This window comes from Strongylocentrotus purpuratus, unplaced genomic scaffold, assembly GCF_000002235.5.
Source record: "Strongylocentrotus purpuratus isolate Spur 01 unplaced genomic scaffold, Spur_5.0 spur5_scaffold_8, whole genome shotgun sequence".
In the NCBI taxonomy this organism is placed as follows: Eukaryota; Metazoa; Echinodermata; class Echinoidea; order Camarodonta; family Strongylocentrotidae; genus Strongylocentrotus; species Strongylocentrotus purpuratus.
The window spans coordinates 14283596-14301437 of NW_022145614.1; the positions used below are offsets into that span (position 1 = coordinate 14283596).

The 17842-nt window shown below is 37.9% G+C and overlaps 1 protein-coding gene across 3 annotated transcripts; it reads left to right on the plus strand.

Moving 5' to 3' along the window:
• Positions 1-3629: 3629 nt before the first annotated feature.
• Positions 3630-17459, plus strand: LOC100892192. Of its 3 annotated transcripts, none has more exons than XM_030975902.1 (8): positions 3630-3723; positions 7721-8461; positions 8775-9324; positions 10826-10921; positions 12768-13262; positions 13812-14327; positions 14606-15190; positions 15992-17459. In XM_030975902.1, exons 5-8 carry the CDS (start codon positions 13159-13161, stop codon positions 16311-16313), a joined length of 1527 nt encoding a protein of 508 aa, XP_030831762.1. In that variant the 5' UTR covers positions 3630-3723; positions 7721-8461; positions 8775-9324; positions 10826-10921; positions 12768-13158; the 3' UTR covers positions 16314-17459. The 3 variants fall into 3 exon arrangements, with proteins under 3 accessions (XP_030831762.1, XP_030831761.1, XP_030831763.1); XM_030975901.1 differs by having other exon boundaries at positions 8775-9300; XM_030975903.1 differs by lacking the exons at positions 3630-3723; positions 7721-8461; positions 8775-9324; positions 10826-10921 and adding an exon at positions 12364-12454.
• The last annotated feature ends 383 nt before the right edge of the window (positions 17460-17842 follow it).

Sequence of the window (17842 nt, forward strand, 5' to 3'; positions counted from 1 at the left end):
CCGGGCAGCCCTGGCGTGCCATGCATCCGATCACTGGCCCTCTCCTGCAGCACGGATCGACCAACATATAGCTGCAGTCTATAGATCTAGGGGCCGTTTCTCGAAACCAACTCCATGACAGTCATATCTTTGTCGGCGACCTACGGAGATGTCATGAAGCGGATAAACCGTTTCACAAAGCCATGACAGACATGATATCGATATATCGCGATACTAGCAGCTCAAGAACATAGTCTTTGTCACGATCCATTTGATTTATCAAGAATAACCCACAACAAGTTTTGGGGCTAAAATTGTTCAAAAAGAAATATATACATATAAATTCTCCTAAAATAAATAATAAATAGTGTCATTATCATATTTACATCATCAAACGATTTGCATATTTCTGTAAAAATTCTTAAATTGAAGAAAAACCGGTGAGTGTTTTTTTTCGACAGTCGAATCAAAAGTTAGTTGAAGGATACCGTAATGTGATAGTTTATCAATACATACTTTTTTGTTTATTGTGAAGAGGAATTTTAGGCAAAATGTCTTTTCTCAGCCAGTTTTTAATCCAGAGTCTCATAAATACTCGTTTATATAATTGATTTGATATTGAAAATATAATTTGGAAGAAGTAATTAGAGAGGGAATAATAATGCACATAGGCCCCAAAGGTATGACGGTATCCTAAGAAAAGACTATGGATCGACTATGGAAAACGGTGTGTAACATTCTTACCTCTCTTATTTATATGATATAGATCAGGCCTTCTCAACTGGCGGCGCGCGCGCCACTTGTGGCGCTTGCGGTCAGTCGGAGTGGCGCGCGGCTGTTCCAAAAAATTAATATAAAAAAAAAAAAAATTAAAAGTTAAAAAATAAAGAAAGAACAAATTAAAAAACTATGTTTCAAAAATAGAAAACTTAGCAAAATCAAAAAGTCATGTTTGTTTGATTTTCACTTGATTTTAACATTTTCCGTGTTTATTGCACCAAAATATTTAACTTCAATATGAAATTAAGATTGATATTTTATGAAATAAAAAGGTGTTAAAATGCCACAGTGAGCCTTAAAAAGCCCTAAAATCCACTAACTTCCGGGGGCTTCCAGTATCGGCTCGGTCGCTACGCTCACTCGCCACTCAGTCACAAAACATACAGGTTGGCACTTCAACCTCAATAAATTTTTGTTTTGGCACTTCTAATAAACTAGTTGAGAAGGCCTGATATAGTTTAATGATTTGTGATGTAATGTTTATATTCAGCTTTTTAAAGTTTCTGTATAATTTGTATTCTCATTTTTGTACATTTGCATTTCGCATCCCAGAGGGCCAGTTTCGTAATGTATTCAAAGACCTTTAAATCGCATTACGTAATCGGAGGGTCGGACAAGCAAAGAACTCGCGGTGCGTAGCAGACTACACTTTGCGTGCATACCATACATGACTGTGTTCGCTAGGTGTGATTGTATCGTTTGTTTTCGCTATTTTGAGAGAGAGAGAGAGAAGAAAAAGGAGGCAGTTTCAAACTTGGATAATAAATATCTTTGAGATATGATTTTGTTCTTCATACATTTCATCTTTAAAATCGCTGAGTCTTAGGCAAGAATAATAGAAAAGCATTGCTGGTACAGAACTAGCGATTCACATCTTGCAGCTAAACCTGTTCGGCCAAGTCCCCGGTACAGGCAGCGCACGATACCCCCTCAAAAAGAAGAAAAACGAGGTCGATGATACAAGCGATATTGGCTTGAAAGCCAGTGATGAAACAGAAAGCGAAGCACCAAAACATAAGTTAGCTAGCCGATATCGGTAATTTCCATTCAATTTTGCATTTACCTTAGCTTGAATCTGAGTACAAATTAGGACGTAGAAATGAAAGAAGTGATGAACTATTTCCCACTCGTTCGCACACACAGTCACCTCTGCTTGCAGAAGCGTGCGCGCGTACCACGTGTTCGTGTTCGTGTAGGCGCGATTCACATTTTCAAAATGAAAACAATTTTACGGATTAAAAAATGTTTGTGAAACGCCTCGATACGGACTATTTCAAAGCGGACGAGAAACGGCTAACGAGAAGCAAGCACTGACCGCAGAATCAATATTATTAACAAAGGCAACGAGAAATAATGACAATTAAGGTAATAATATAATATATAAGGTCTTTGTTAATAAAATAATATTTATAAAATAATATCGTCCGATGACAGAGAGCTAGAATAAGAATGATGAATAATGATAAACAAATAATTTTGAACGGAAAAAATGAAGAAAAACAATGAACAACGAAAAAGAATGATAGAGCAATGGAAAAAGGGAATAATAAAAGTAATAAAAAAAAACCTTATGATGGCAAGGAAGAAGAATCAGGATGATGAATAATTTTATTGTTTAGAATAAGATTAGGAATTAAGTTTGATTTTCATAAAATAAAAGTTAATAGTCTAGTATTAATTATGCCGGACCTTCGTTATTCAACTTCAAGAAGCAACTATTATTATTAAAAAAAAACATTTCAAAATAAAACTGTTATTACATTTTCTATTAGATCTAGTCTAGACTTCTACTTTTTATTTGCTTATTATTTATATATTTTTTCTTTTTGTTCAAGTTGGTATGTTCTGTCTTTTTGCGTCGGTTTGACCTGTATAATCTAGTCACAAGTCGCTATCATAAGCTGCCGAGAGCTAACTAGAGGGAGGATTGTACTCGAGCTTCTCCAGGCCACATAATCTATGGCCATCGGGAAATATCAATCGAAAGTCTTCAAAACTCTTAAAAGCCTTCAGTTTTCGACGATCATAAATGCATGGTCCGCCATATTCTCTACTAGATAATTGAATACGTCATAGGTCCCAAAGTCAGGAATATCGTCAAACTTAAGGGAGGTATGTAACTAGTTCACTCAACGAAAATCCTGCCCGTTGTAATTTCCCCATACAGTCACGTCTACCGAGTGACACGGACCCCGTAGGTCAGGGGCTACGGGCAGGCTAGTCCGCTACTGCGGACGCTAATTTAACGAGTCTTTTCTCGGGTGTATACCGTAGTCGAAACTCCTCTTTTTCTTAGAAAATATTGCAGCTGCCTGAAACTCAGCTTGATGAATGGCAAGTTGGAAGACATTTCCGGCCAAAACAGAAATTCATATATATATACACGCAGTTTTGATAGAAAGATATGAATGCAATTTAACGGCAAGAACCGACAGTCTAATACACAATGCACAGATTCAAAACGGCGATTTGACAAAGCTTGTCGGGCTTGGTTACAGTAACCGCGCATTACGTAACCGCCGAAACTGGCCTATTTAGTATTACGTACCGAACTCGTCTATATTTTTCTCAAAATGATAGTGAAACTAATCGTCCATTTCGCGGCCCATGGAATGGCAACAAACTGACTTGTGATGGCGCTTTACAGCAATTAAAAAGATATGACAGGTTCGGAGCAGTGACAACTCGCTTGTCGCGGAAGTTGTCGCTCATCTTGGCAAAGACGGCTTCGTGAAACACTTAGCTGACAAGTTGCGTGACAGTGGCGAGATGTCGTTGATCTTGTAGTTATGACGGTTTCGAGAAACGGCCCCCTAGTCTCTGTTTGTCGACGGTTGTTCCGCTGAGCATCTGCATCTGGCCCCTCTAACCACCTCTACGTAGACTGTTCGCCATTTCGATTATCATTGGACTCGACTAGACTGCAATCTGCATCTGCTCAGCTCACCTCCCTGAGTTAACTGGGTAATTAACTTAAAGTTATAACCTTCATAATCTGATAATTCATTATAGATCTAGACCCTATGTCTAATAACAGTTAAAACTCAGCCCTTTACTAGTTTAAAGGTAAAGACCAGTAATTTTAGGTCTAGACTATACACCTCTAGACTCTATAATCATGAGAATAGATTTCTAGATCTAGCTAGACCTGGCTCTAGATTGGAAACGCCCCAATTTCAAAACATGAAATGGAAGCTCTTATTACCAATCATGTGAAAAAGTATGTTTTGACTAATAATACATGATGATAAACAATTTGCTTGGAAACCGCCTACTAATTGATATAGGCCTATAGATCTATATCTAGATCTATTTGGTAAATTAGTTTATCTATTGCCGTATTGGTGTGTGAGAGATAAACGCACGTGTCGCGCACGTGTGCGTAGTCCATGTACAGTGCTTGTAACTTTACGAAGACTGGGCCAAATTTCTTATCATTTTGAATTTTTGATGATTCCAGAACCTTGCAGTATACACACCAATACAATACTTATAATGCTTAGATGCTAGATGATCAACCTTTTCTGATCGATTTCACAACGTTTCTTTCACAATGCAATCGCAAGAACATAACTGGTCTTTATCTTTAAACTAAGTTTGGTTAGTCTAATATTCTGTAGACTCTACAGAGCTCAGAGTAATAATGAAAGTTATAATTAAAACATGTTTGAAACAAAAACTCGCTCATTGACAAGTGAGTTAATTCAGCTCAGAGACTAGACAAGATGGTTGTAACTTGTATTATTTAATAGCAATAGCATGAGTAGTGTTGTGGTCTAGTAATGGATATTAGTCAATCGACTGCAGATCGCAAGGTAAGGAGGAGTTCGAGCTACCGCCATGGCACTAATGTCCTTTGGCAAGACATTAATGATTAATCTACATTTGCCACTCTCCACCCAGGTGTTAAATAGGTACCCGGAAGGATGCAAAAGTTAATGTGGTTGGATGGTAAAATGGCCACTGGCCGGAATGCTCCCCAGGGAGTGGAGAATGTGCATACATTGTGTGCAGGTAAGCCTGAATCCAATGACGGGGGTAATAATGTGTACTGCGCCTAGAAACAAATTATTATAGGCTCATTAATATGTGAGCTATATGATTATTACTCAGTGCGTCCCAGAAAAAACGAAACCAAGAATTATAGATGTTTTATCATAACTTATTCACAATTATAATTAATGAATAACACATATTTGTAAACAGGGCTCAAATTAATTTTGTGTCCACGGGGGCTCTTTTATTACTGACGGGGGCTCTTTTTTATACAAATATCCATTGAATTGGTACCTATGATACTCCTCAATTATTTGCTATCATCATTATCATTTCAATCAGCATTTTCCCTCTTACAAATTTACAAGCTACATAGCTGTTACTGGCCTGTGTATATAATATATACGCATACAACACTGATCTTTATGATGTCTTTAACGTGACATATCTTCTTCTCCCCTTGCAAACGAAAAAGAAAACATGTTCATTAAAATGGATTAAGCGACAAATAATGATACATGGGATTCAAATCGATGTGAATATTTGTTTGAATAAGCACTGCTATTCACCCGAATCTTCTTTGTAAAAACAACTTTTACAAATCTCAGCCATGCTTACTGAGTTGAGACGTTCCATTCAATTTAAAATACCCATTACATAATACACTTCTCCTAATCTCAAAGTGATCTTACAGCACAGTGGCAGAATTGCATGGCTGAGATTTGTAAAAGTCGTTTTTACAAAGAAGATTCTGGTGAAAAGCATTGCTTATTCAAAAAAATCCTTGCATCATTTTGAATCACAATGATTATTTGTCCCATGATCCTTTTTATTAAATAACCTTGTTTTCTGTTTTGTTTGCAGAGGGAGAAGAAGTTATATCACGTTAAGAAATCATAAAGATCAGTTGTATTATGCGTATATATACACATGATACCAGAACAAGTGTTGATCATCAGAATGTCATTTTGGAATACCTCTATACAAATACCACATTGTCTTTAGCCCGTATCAGTATTAGTATGATCCAATATAAAGCTATTATTCTTTATTTAATTCAGTATAATGCTTTTCCTCAAAAATAGTTTTGCTATTTTTTTAGGGTTGAGACGCTAAGAAATGGTTTCAAATGTACATTACACGAACCCTGAACCTGAACCGCCCCCGTGTATTTTGAGCGCTGTTTGTAAAGCTTAGATCCTCCTCTTTCATTTGATTCATTTAACTGATATGATACATATTTCAAGCATGAGTGATTATTAAAACAATTTGAAGAAAGGGTACCAAACAGTCTTTTTGAGAATTGTATCAGAATTTCAAAGAGAAATCACATTTCTAGAAAGTTCATTTTCTGCCCATTTAATATGTACGCCTCAATCAGGAAATATGAGCCAGAGTCAAGAATAAAAAAGTTCTGTTTGATTAAAGGGCCACTCTTACCCAAATAACAAAGCATGAATACACCTGTACTTATCAATATTCCAGCCTCTGATTTTTCAAAAAATCTCTAAATTGACCAAAAAATGATAATAACCATCCATATTTCACAGATCGTATGCTTGCTGGGCTACGCCCCCTCGAAAAAAGGTAATACGGTCACGTGGCCTTGATGACGCATTTGACGTCATTGCGGGCATGTACGATTTTTCCTACAACTAAGGATCTTACAATCTCATTGTAATTCAAAAATGAAACGTACCGGTACTGGGATTATCTAGTGTATATTATTTTCAGGTAAATGTCTTGTTTTTCTCCAATTAATATCATAGTTTGCCTTTTTAAAGACATTTTAATGCCTAAATCATCCTCATTTCCACGGGAGAGGCTCCTGCAGTGAGGTCATAAACAGTTGCACAGTACAGCTCCAAAATTGGGCTTTTTTTTCCTGAGCGTTCTGAGTCATCATTTTTAAAGCTAGATTCCAAAATTATTGATGATTTCTAAAAAAATCATTGTCATGCTTGCAATCTCCGTCAAAAATTATTCTACATGTCTTTTTTTCATATTTTAGCCCATTTTGATTGAGTGCTTGCATTTCCATAATTTTATTAAAGGAATTAGTTTTCACTCGCTGCCTGCCTTGGCAACAAAGTCCGTGATGTTGACGATCAGCCATGCATGAAGTCTTTCGTCTTCTTTGTATAGAGAAGGTCAAGGGAGCCAGATTTAATCTCAGCGGAACAAACGTCGATAATAGAGACTGAATCTTTCGGTCTACCCCACATGTGCATTTTATGTATAATTGTGAAGAATATTGGTTGTTTATACATGTAGATCTGTCACTCGGGCTCTAGCTGTCGAATAGTCAAAACGTAGCATCGATCCTCTTTTTTTGGTTTTCTTCAGTAAGGTTCTTGAAAGTTCAGAAATAATTTAAAGTGTTAATTACCATCAACATAGTTATTTTCCAGGATATAAACAAGAAGTGTATATAGGTACAGGCCTACTCATATTCATTAGGACTAACCTCTCAATGTCAGTCAGTACAATGCAGGGAAGTTTGCATTTCTATTATTAAAAACATTTATTAGTGAATTTGCATGAATCGATTTATTATCAAGTGCTTTAGGTAGAATGATCAATGAGAGAAATCTGCCCACTCTCTTTGATTTTCACTTGCCTTAAAGTTGTATTGCCCTTTGCTACCGACCCATAAATCTTGAAATCTATTTTTTTTTGTAATGTTTACAGAAAATAAGTTTAATCAGAACAAAAATATGTATTAATTAAAGCACTCAAAACCAAGAAGTATCAGCCCAAAGAGGGAGAAAAATAAGAAGGAAAAAAAGTTTAAAAAAAAAAAGATTTAAAAAAAAAAGATTTCTGACCGACCAACCCATGTTTTGGCACCTAAAGGGCAATATAACATCTTTTTTTTAAAAGGCCTAATGCCAGTGCCAGCATATTATAGAATATTGCAGAATGAAAGTAGTACAAATTGTCATTTGTTTTTTTCTCTTCACAGGTTCAAATTATATGGTTCATCATGGGAAGGATGTGTGCCATGATTGGCTGCCCAAATAGTGTTCACAAGATAGACAAATGGTATACACAACTTTGTGAAAAACATGGATTGAAATTTAGAAGTTGCACGTGCCACCCACCTTTCCAGTTACTTCCTTTTCCTTCAGAAGATAAAGATCCTGATGGGAGAAGCAGATGGATAAGACTTGTTAAAAGAAAAACTGCAAGTGGTTTGAAATGGCAACCTAAATCCCACGACAGGATTTGTTCAGAGCACTTTAAAAATGGCGAGCCAACAAAGGAATGGCCAGACCCCACAGAGAAACTAGGTTATCAGCTCGCACCTTTTCAGTCTTCTTCACAATCTCCTCGCAATCCTCCAAGAGAAAGAACAGCGCACATTCCTAAAAAGAGAGCTCGATTCAGAGGAAAACTTGAAGACACAGAAAGTACAGCAGGAACATTTCCTCATGAGAACAGTGGAGAAGGGCCCTCGCCAACTGATTTTAGCCACTCAATAGAAGATCTGCGGCCAGAAGAACCAAAGCGTTACAAGCCCTACTCACGCTTAGACCTGAATAACTGTTCCAAACATGCTACCTTCTGTCCTCGTTGTAGTGAAAGGCAGTCTGTAATAGATGAGCTTAAAAAGGAGAACAGAGAACTAAAAAAAATAATCAATCTGAGCAAGGGGGATAGTGAAACATTTGCTACATCGATTGTGACCCAAAAAGACAAGTCGGTAAGTGGTAGCTTTACTGGCATTTCCTCCAAGAAGAAATTGTTTGGTATTCATAAGTTTGTGGCCCCAAGAGTACGGAAAATAAGATACTGGACGGGGAAGAAAAAAAAATTCACCACGCTCTAGAACAAAACGAAAAATTAGCCCTCAAAAACCAGGCCAAACAAGAACTCTGACGTCTTGTATCGCTTATTCAGCTTGTTCAAGAGATTGTTAGGTTGGTAATCTCAGCAGAACAACTGTCAATATCAGAGACTGTAGCTTTTGGTCTAGTCTATACCATACCGTATCGTATTTCTTTTTTCAACTACAGGAACTGTGCTACCCCCCGGCATCCTTCACAGTGGAGAGTCGAGCAATATCCACCAAGAGAGAGCTTGATGAGGAGCCCCAAACATCGGAGAGAGAAGGGTACCCCCCTGCATCCTTCATGATGGAGAGTCCAGCAATATCCACCATGAGAGAGATAAATGAGGAAGAGCTTGATGAGGAGCCCCAAACATCGGAGAGAGAAGGGTACCCCCCGGCATCCTGCACGATGGAGAGTCCAGCAATATCCACCGCGAGAGAGATAGAGGAGGAAGAGCTTGACGAGGAGCCCCAAACATCGGAGAGAAAAGGGTACTCCCCGGCCCCCTTCACAATGGAGAGTCCAGCAATATCCACCGCGAGAGAGATAAAGGAGGAAATGCTTGACGAGGAGCCCCAAACATCGGAGAGAGAAGGGTACCAGATCGTTTACATCAAGCAAGAGCTCAATGACGAGGATACCTGGCAAGATGATGGAGCTCAAATGCAGATACATGTACCAGTAAAGACAGAAAGCTCATCTGAGTCGGGTAATACACAACTTTTTTTTAAAGGTAGAGGTCAATTTTAAAGTTTTGTAAAATTGTAGAATTCCCAGAAAGTCGAGTCAAGACTTTCAGAGGTGAAGATGACAATAGAGAGTTCTTCTGGGTTTTGTAATTCCTGTGACAGTAATTTTATTCTCTACAGAGTTTTACTTCTAATGGATATTGAAAAGTGTGATATCCTCTTTAGCTACAAATCTTTCTAGTTAATTTCCTAGTTGTAAGTCAAATCATTGCTAAATGCAAACTTGCAAATTATAATACCAATTATCGCCATCATGCCATTAATCAACTTGAATTAAATCTTACTAAGAAAGAATAAAAAGTAAAACGATTTGTAGACAAGTGCAAACTATTTATAATTTAATCCATTGTGTACTGAACTCTCTCATTCCTATAGACGTAATACAGGAGCCAGCCTGTTCCCGTAGGTTGTGGGTTAATGTTTAAATAGCCAACTTTTTTTTAATTGCCCTTACAAAACTTTTTTTTATGCCTCCGTTACGAAGTAGCCGGAGGCATTATGTTTTCGGGTTGTCCGTCCGTCCGTACGTCCGTACGTACGTACGTACGTACGTCTGTACGTACGTACGTCCCGTTCTCGTGATCGCGTTATCTGAAGAACTGGTTGATGGATTCCTGCCAAACTTTGGTCATGTATGTATCTTGTAGAGCCGATGAACTGATTAGATTTTGGGGTTACGAGGTCAAAGGTCAAAGGTCACAGGGCTCATTATGTATGCAAAACGAGCTCGTGATCGCGTTATCTGAAGAACTGGTTGATGGATTCCTGCCAAACTTTGGTCATGTATGTATCTTGTAGAGCCGATGAACTGATTAGATTTTGGGGTCACGAGGTCAAAGGTCAAAGGTCACAGGGCTCATTATGTATGCAAAACGAGCTCGTGATCGCATTATCTGAAGAACCGATTGATGGATTGCTGCCAAACTTAGGTCATGTATGTTACTTGCAAAGCCAAAAAACTGATTAGATTTTGAGGTCACGAGGTCAAAGGTCAAAGGCCACAGGGCTCATTATGTATGCAAAACGAGCTTGTGATCGCGTTATCTGAAGAACCGATTGATGGATTGCTGCCAAACTTAGGTCATGTATGTTACTTGCAGAGCCGATGAACTGATTAGATGTAGGGGTCACAAGGTCAAAGTTCAAAGATCACAGGGCACATTATGTATGCAAAAACAGCTCTTGATCGCGTTATCTCAAGAACCGATTGATGGATTCCTGCCAACTTAGGTCATGTATGTTTCTTGCAGAGCCAATGAACTGAGTAGATTCTTGGTTCATAAGGTCAAAGGTCATGGGCTCATTATGTATGCAAAAATAGCTTGTAATCACAATATTCTGAAAACCTGTTAATGGATTACAATTGAACTTGAATTTGAAAAATTTCTTCTGTTTTGGTTTGTAAAATTGCTCTATGACGGAGGCATCATTTTCGACTGCGCGCAGTCGAAGTTCCATCTAGTTTAAATTACTTTTTGTCCTCAGATGGAAATCCAACTTTCCAGGAGTGCAATCAGGATTCAGGTTCACAGCTTTCAGGTGAAGATGATGAAGAAAATGGAGAACAGGATGACAGAGGAGGTACCAAATTTTCTTTTTTTGCTGCGGTTAACGAAAAAAATACTTGGCTAGTTTGGGGACACTGATTTTCCGTTTCAAAAAATTGCCTTTTCCGTTTCAGAAAATCTGAAATTCCGTTTCAGATGGGCTGAAAAACGGAAATTCCGTTTTGCCATAGACTTTGTAAACATGAAAAAAATAAAATTCTGTTTACATAAGATTTTCAATAAAACATGAACTTGTAGGGTACAGATGTTCTATTAAAGCCGCCACCTTTGACAAGCCACTGATAACCACTCAAAAACATACGGACGGGACTGGATATACAATAGCGTGTGTACAATCTCGCCGGTCGTAGTGCCCGCTGCTGGCGTATGTGTGCCTAGTATTACCTCTACGTTATACTAGACGCCTAGCTGGCATAAAAGGATCGTTTCGCTGCTATTTGTACCGTGTTTTGTGTCACGATCTCTATCGGTCCAGCGAAACAAAATGGCAGCGCCCGGTCTCCTAAGAATCTGACGAATATCGCTAAATATTCAGAATTATTAACCATGATTTGAGGCCCGATATTTTTTCACTGCATAACGAGTCACAAAAATAGTGTAAGTTTTACGATTTTCTTCTTGAAAAATGAAAAGTTTTGAGGTAAAAGGGGTTTTCCGCGATTTTCCGTTCAAAATTGCATTTTCCGTTTCCGTGATCGCAGAAAATCAGTGTCCCTACTAGTTTGGGGACAAGTGGTAATTTTGATGAGTTACACTACAAAACGATTGGAAAGTTGTCACACAGACATCGTAGTCAGATGACCAATTTTTCAAATTGGGATTCACTCAATATTTAGTGATCTCAACATTCAAACATTCAAAACTTTCCAACCATTTGTCCAATCTTTTAATAAAACTTTCCAGTCATTGGTTTCTCTGATTTTTCTGCTTTCACCTGAATCAAGTTGTTATTAAAGGTAATACAAAGTTTTGGTATTGGGTCATAAATTTTGTTCAAATGAATATATTAGAAGCATATACGGTCCTACAATATTCAGTGATCGTTGTCGCGGTTGAAATCGAGCCTAAAGTTATGAAATTGTGAATAATAAACTCTTTATATTGTAGAGCTCCCTCTTAAGGTCAAGATATTAATTAAGCTATGAAACAATGTTTATTGGCTAAAATCGACCGATTAGCTATTCCCGTTCGGAAATCATATATCACAATTACATATTCTGAGATGTTCATGGTCGCAGCTACCATTGTACGACCGTAGACGCTATTTGTAATTTAACAAAATTTACCAGGAGCACGGGTAAATTCGTATATTTAATTTTTCTCGAAAGCAGAAATGTTTTAGGGGCTGAATTTTCTACTGCTAATAATACATCCACAGGGGCATCCAAATATATCAAAATTCTAAAGAATCACTTTCCACCCAATTTTCAAAATTTCCCAAAACTTTGTATTACCTTTGAGGTTTGAATGAAGAGGGTTGGTCCACAGCTTCATCTGTTAAAGAGAAGCAGTCTAGAACACAAATCATTGTTAGAGAGAAGAAAGTGTAAGTATATGTACATGTATATCATTGCATGAAATTAGCATTGATTTATTGTTGAATATTTACTTATTAAGTTGAACTTAATTGTTATATATTTATTGTTGTATATTTTTAGAATTTAGATTTATTTGTAAATTGAATTTAAGGAATGTCAATTATTTTGTTTTGAAAAAAACGTAAAGATAATTACTTTGGCTGCATTTTACTTTGGAATTAAAGGTTTTCCCCCTTGTTAAAATTCTATGCAGGAAAAAAAATACTGTTTGTGCTTTTGAATTTGTTTAATACACATATTTTTCCCATTCTTTAAAAATAGGTGTCTTGCCAAGAAACTACAGTTTGTTGAAGACAGCTCTCATCGAAGTAGAGTCAAGTATAATAGAATCAAGGGTATTTTCAGGAAGGCCCACCAACTTGCCGAACTAACAAAGAGTGAGGTGTTCTTATTTCTGAGGGACGAGTTATCGAAAACTACGTACTGGGGTACGAGCGATGCTTTGCAGTTGTTCCAACCAACACTGGATACTTCAATCGTAAAAGGGGGTAAACGAGTACGGAGTGTCAGGTTTGTTACTCCATCAAAACCTTCTGAAGATCCTCGGGGTGCAATCCCGAGCAACGTGGAAGCTCCTGATCCCGATCCTGATCTGCACTCAAGTTCTACAAATGAATCAACCTCGCAGATTCCACCGACTACAAGTCAATCTATGCATCAGTTGATTGCCCAGGAGCAGGAATCGATTGTCTCAAGGGGAAGTTTGAGCCAGACCACAACAAGAATGCCACAGGTCAACGCAAAAGAAAAGAAAGTGTAAGTTGCCAGTATCAGTTTTTTAAAGACAAATATCATTTAAAAGAACTAATTGGATTTTTACATGGTAGTGACTTGTAAAAGCAGTTTAAATGTTTCTTCATTTGTTATAGATATAAGATTATAGAATAGCAATCCATGAATGTTTGAAATAGAATGATTGTGTTTACAATTGAAAAAAATTGAATGTCATTATTTTTTCAATGAAAACTCACCATGTTTTAAAAAATTCCATACTAGAGACATGTATTGTTTTGCTTCCCAAAGCTTTTGGAGGACTATCGGGTACATTTAGGGAAAGTTGAAAAGAACATTTGATACACCATACTACTTTTGATTTGTTTTATTAGACTGGCGATTTACAGAGATGTACAAAGATTCTTTTAAGAAATGGAAATTTATATTATAAAGCTTTGTATCTTTAACAATCAATCAAAGATTATTAATGTTATAATAAGGGTGATGTTGCTTTTAATGATACAATTACAATTTCATTGGAAAATCTTGACAAAATCAAATTAAGCTATATTTTCCCATCTTTCGTACCAGGTTTGTAGCCAAGAAGCTGCAGGTCGTGGAAGATAGCAGGCGTCGTTGTAAGGCAAGGTGGAATAGAGTCCAGAGTCTCTTCAGAAAGGCTCACCAACTAGCCGAGCTTACAAGGTGCCAGGCCTTCTTGTATGTGAAAGACGAGTTCTCAAAGACTATATACTGGGGTACAAGTTATGCGTTGCTGTTGTTTCAGTCGAAGATGGACCTGCTTGTCGTTGAAGGAGGTAAACGTGTTCGGAGTGTAAACTTTGTTGCTCCATCTAGTCCTGAACAGTCCCGGGGCGCAGTTCCCTGTGAAGCTTTGGACATTGATAAGCATCTTGAAGGGTGCCTTGGGTCGGGCACTTCAAGGGAAGAATTAGTGCCATCCTCAACATGTGAATCATCGCAAGGATCTACAAAGCGATCAACATCAGAGTTAACTCCGAGCAGGGCTGGACAAAAGTCAACTCCACAAAAGGGTACTCCAAGCAAAACCAAGATACCACAAATCACCATCAAAGAGAAAAAATTGTAAGTTGCAAGCTCAGATCCTTAGCTAATATAAATTTTCAAAGGAAATCTCACTTTGTAATACAGTGTACCAAATGTATTTACAAAAGAGAGGCCATATAATAATGAAGAAAAAAAATGTGCTGTCAAATTTGTTATAAATTCTATTAGAGTTACTGACTCTTCAGTATCGTTGCTGTAATGTCATTTTAAAAACTTTAATATGGCAAAATTAGTAAATTATTTTTCATGTGCTTTGAAGTTGTTTATAATGTTTTTCACAATTCTTTCAACGATAGGTTTGTAGACAAGAAGCTCCAGTTCAGGGAAAAGAGCAGCCTACGTTTTAAGTCCCGATGTAGAAGAATAAAAAGTATCTTCAAGAAGGCCCATGCGCTTGTGGAACTTACGAAATGCCAGGTCTTTGTATATGTGAAGGACAAGTTTTCAAAGACTACATATTGGGGTACAAGTGATGCATTGCAGTTGTTTCAGCCAATGATACACGTAGACTCACTAATCAAGGCGGAACACAAACCGATATGGACCATTAAGTTTGTCGCTCCATTGGAACCTGATGAACATTCCCGAAGGACATCTAGAACCGATGATGAAGATCCAGATCAAGATGAGCTATTTGATGAGTCGGATGGATCAGACGACACATCAAACGACGAATTGCTGATCTCAAGCTCAGCAAATGAATCATTGGCAGGATCCACATCTCAAACAGCATTAGCTACAGGTCAGTCTTCACCGGAATCTACTCCCTGCAGGTCTCCAACCAATCCTTTTCCGCAAAAGTTGGAAGCACCTGCTGAAAACAGAACTGTGAGTGAGGATCAGGCAAGAATATTACCAGGGAACACCAAAGAGAAAACTGTGTAAGTTACTGGGTTAATCATATCTATACAGAACTTGGGGGCTTGTCTCGGTTTTGAAAACATGCTATTTACAGTCCCATGGATAAACTACGATTAAAGATGGGATGTTACAAGGAATATTAGAAACTTCTTAAAAGCAATAATTGGTTTGGTTCTAGGGGTAGTTATACATAATTTGAATTTGTTACCTTGAAACTGTAGGAGACATCACTCCCTTTAATCATATCAAGCTGTATCGTCTTACAGGACCGAATTTATGGTAAAAGGTGAGACCAAGGGGATAATTTTAAAAGACCGGTGTGTTGGTTCAGTCAGTAGAGCGTCCGCCTCACAACCGGGAGGTCATGGGTTCGAACCCCGGCCGATCATACCAAAAGACGTTAAAAGACAGGAGTTGCTGCTACCTTGTTTGGCGTTCAACAATAAGGGATAGAGCAACGTCGATCTGGCGCTGCTCAGTGGATGCCGGACTCACGATTAATTGGGCAAAAAGAATTTTCATTTTCGGTTTAATAAAATTTGGAGTGGACTTTAAAAGATTATTATTATTATTATTTATCACGTTTTGAACCTAAATAAAATAGTTAATAATATGATTGTCATTTTTTTCCTTCATGTACACATTTTGTCCCACGTTGCAACCTTTAATCTGCATCATTTAACCCATTGAATACTCAGCCAAAAATACCTTGGGCTGGAGTATGGAAATGTATTCTTTATTAACATCAAATTCACATGCAATGGGTTGAACAATTTAAAATTATAAAATGTAAGTGATATTTTCCCGATTGTTTCAAACAGGATTGTCGACAAGAGGCTGCAGTTCTTGGAAAGTCAGAGGCTGCGCTGCAAGGCCAAGTCTAATCGAGTGAAGGGTATGTTAAAGAAAGGACACCAGCTTGCAGAGATAACAAATTGCCATGTCTTTATACATGTGAAGGATGAGTTTTCAAAGACAACGTACTGGGGTACAAAGGATGCCTTGCAGTTGTTTCAGCCAACGATAGATTCTGCGATCAAGAAAGGAGGTAAACGTGTTCGGAGCGTCAAGTTTGTCGCTCCATCGAGGGCTTCAGAATCTTCTCAGGGGACATCTCCTACCAATGGTGAAGCTCCAGGTTAGCCTCCAGATCTTGATTAGGTACTTCTACAGTGTCTCTGATCTGTTCCGTCAAACGCTGGACCCTGTGTTGACGTCCAGACATAGATCATCTCCAGGATCTACTTCATGATTTTCTTCAACAAGGAACAAGTCAACGATGAAGTCCGCTGTTGTTCCAGATGCGACTCCAGATCTTGATTAGTTACTTCTACAGTGTCTCTGATCTGTTCCGTCAAACGCTGGACCCTGTGTTGACGTCCAGACATAGATCGTCTCCAGGATCTACTGCCTGATTGACTTCAGCAAGGAACAAGTCAACGATGAAGTCCGCTGTTGTTCCAGATGAAACTCCGGACCGTGATAAGGTACCTTTACGGTGTCTTTAATCTGTTCCGTCAAACGCAGGACCCTGTGTTGACGTCCAGACATAGATCGTCTCCAGGATCTACTTCATGATTGACTTCAGCAAGGAACAAGTCAACGCTGAAGTCCGCTGTTGTTCCAGATGAGACTCCGAACCGTGATAAGGTACCTTGAGGGTATCCTTGATATGTCATATCAAGATCCATCATACCAAGACTTCATGTAGTCTTCCACACATGGACCATCTACTCCATTAATAGAGCGCTTTCGCAAACACAGTGGAAGCATAGACGACGAGAGAATCACGGGATACAGCTCTTCCGTCGTGTTTGGGGAACGAACGATATAATGGCCCCGTACGGTCGTGAAAATCAAGAGGACGGAGAAAATTCTGGTTCGTGCAATGTTTTTTCGTTCAAGTTACTGTCATCTTTGCCTTCCGTCGTGTTTGTGAAAGCGCGCTAATAACTGAAATAGAGCACACAAGCTGATGGGTACCGGTGCTTTAGAAGACACTCGTTATTTGGATGGACTTCAGTTGATTGACTTCTACATTGAGCAAGTCAACACCGAAGTCCGCTTGAGTGACACCACACATTCCTGCACTCAGGTCTACATCAAAACTCCAATTACCTAGAGTTAACACCCTTCTGGCTCTCAACAGACAATGTGACTAGTTTGTTGGAACTTTTTTTCTTCAGGAGAATGCATCCTACATGTATATTTGAGTACAGAATGCAATAAATTTCAACTCAATTTGCCAATATTTTTTTCACATTTTGCCATGAGACTTGTCAGCGGTACCAAATTGAGTTTGAGTTGAGTTTACTTTAGTTATACACGGTAAAAGCCCGAAACAGTTCGCAGACTGGTTTCAATCAGGGTCGTGTCGATAAAAAACAACATAATCATGACATATAAACAAAAGTAATATAACACTGACAGATTCACAACCATAACACGACAATAATAGGAAATAAGCTAAAAACACTTTACTTAATTAGAACTATATCGGTAGACCCAAAAGATAAACAATCAAATAAGTTACATATATGATCATCATAATCTGTTTGCATATTTATATATATATATATATATATATATATATAAAGTAAAAACAAAAAGAAGTTTAACAAGATTATACATAAGTTAAAAACATATTATGTATTCATGTTAAATATTAAATA

What these genes read in the sequence shown, in the direction of transcription:
- LOC100892192 (XM_030975902.1), top strand. Translation starts at nt 13,159, where the DNA reads ATGCATCAGTTGATTGCCCAGGAGCAGGAATCGATTGTCTCAAGGGGA. An exon ending in AACGCAAAAGAAAAGAAAGT is followed by an intron (nt 13,263 to 13,811) that starts GTAAGTTGCCAG and finishes CTTTCGTACCAG; the next exon opens with GTTTGTAGCCAAGAAGCTGC. An exon ending in AACACCAAAGAGAAAACTGT is followed by an intron (nt 15,191 to 15,991) that starts GTAAGTTACTGG and finishes TGTTTCAAACAG; the next exon opens with GATTGTCGACAAGAGGCTGC.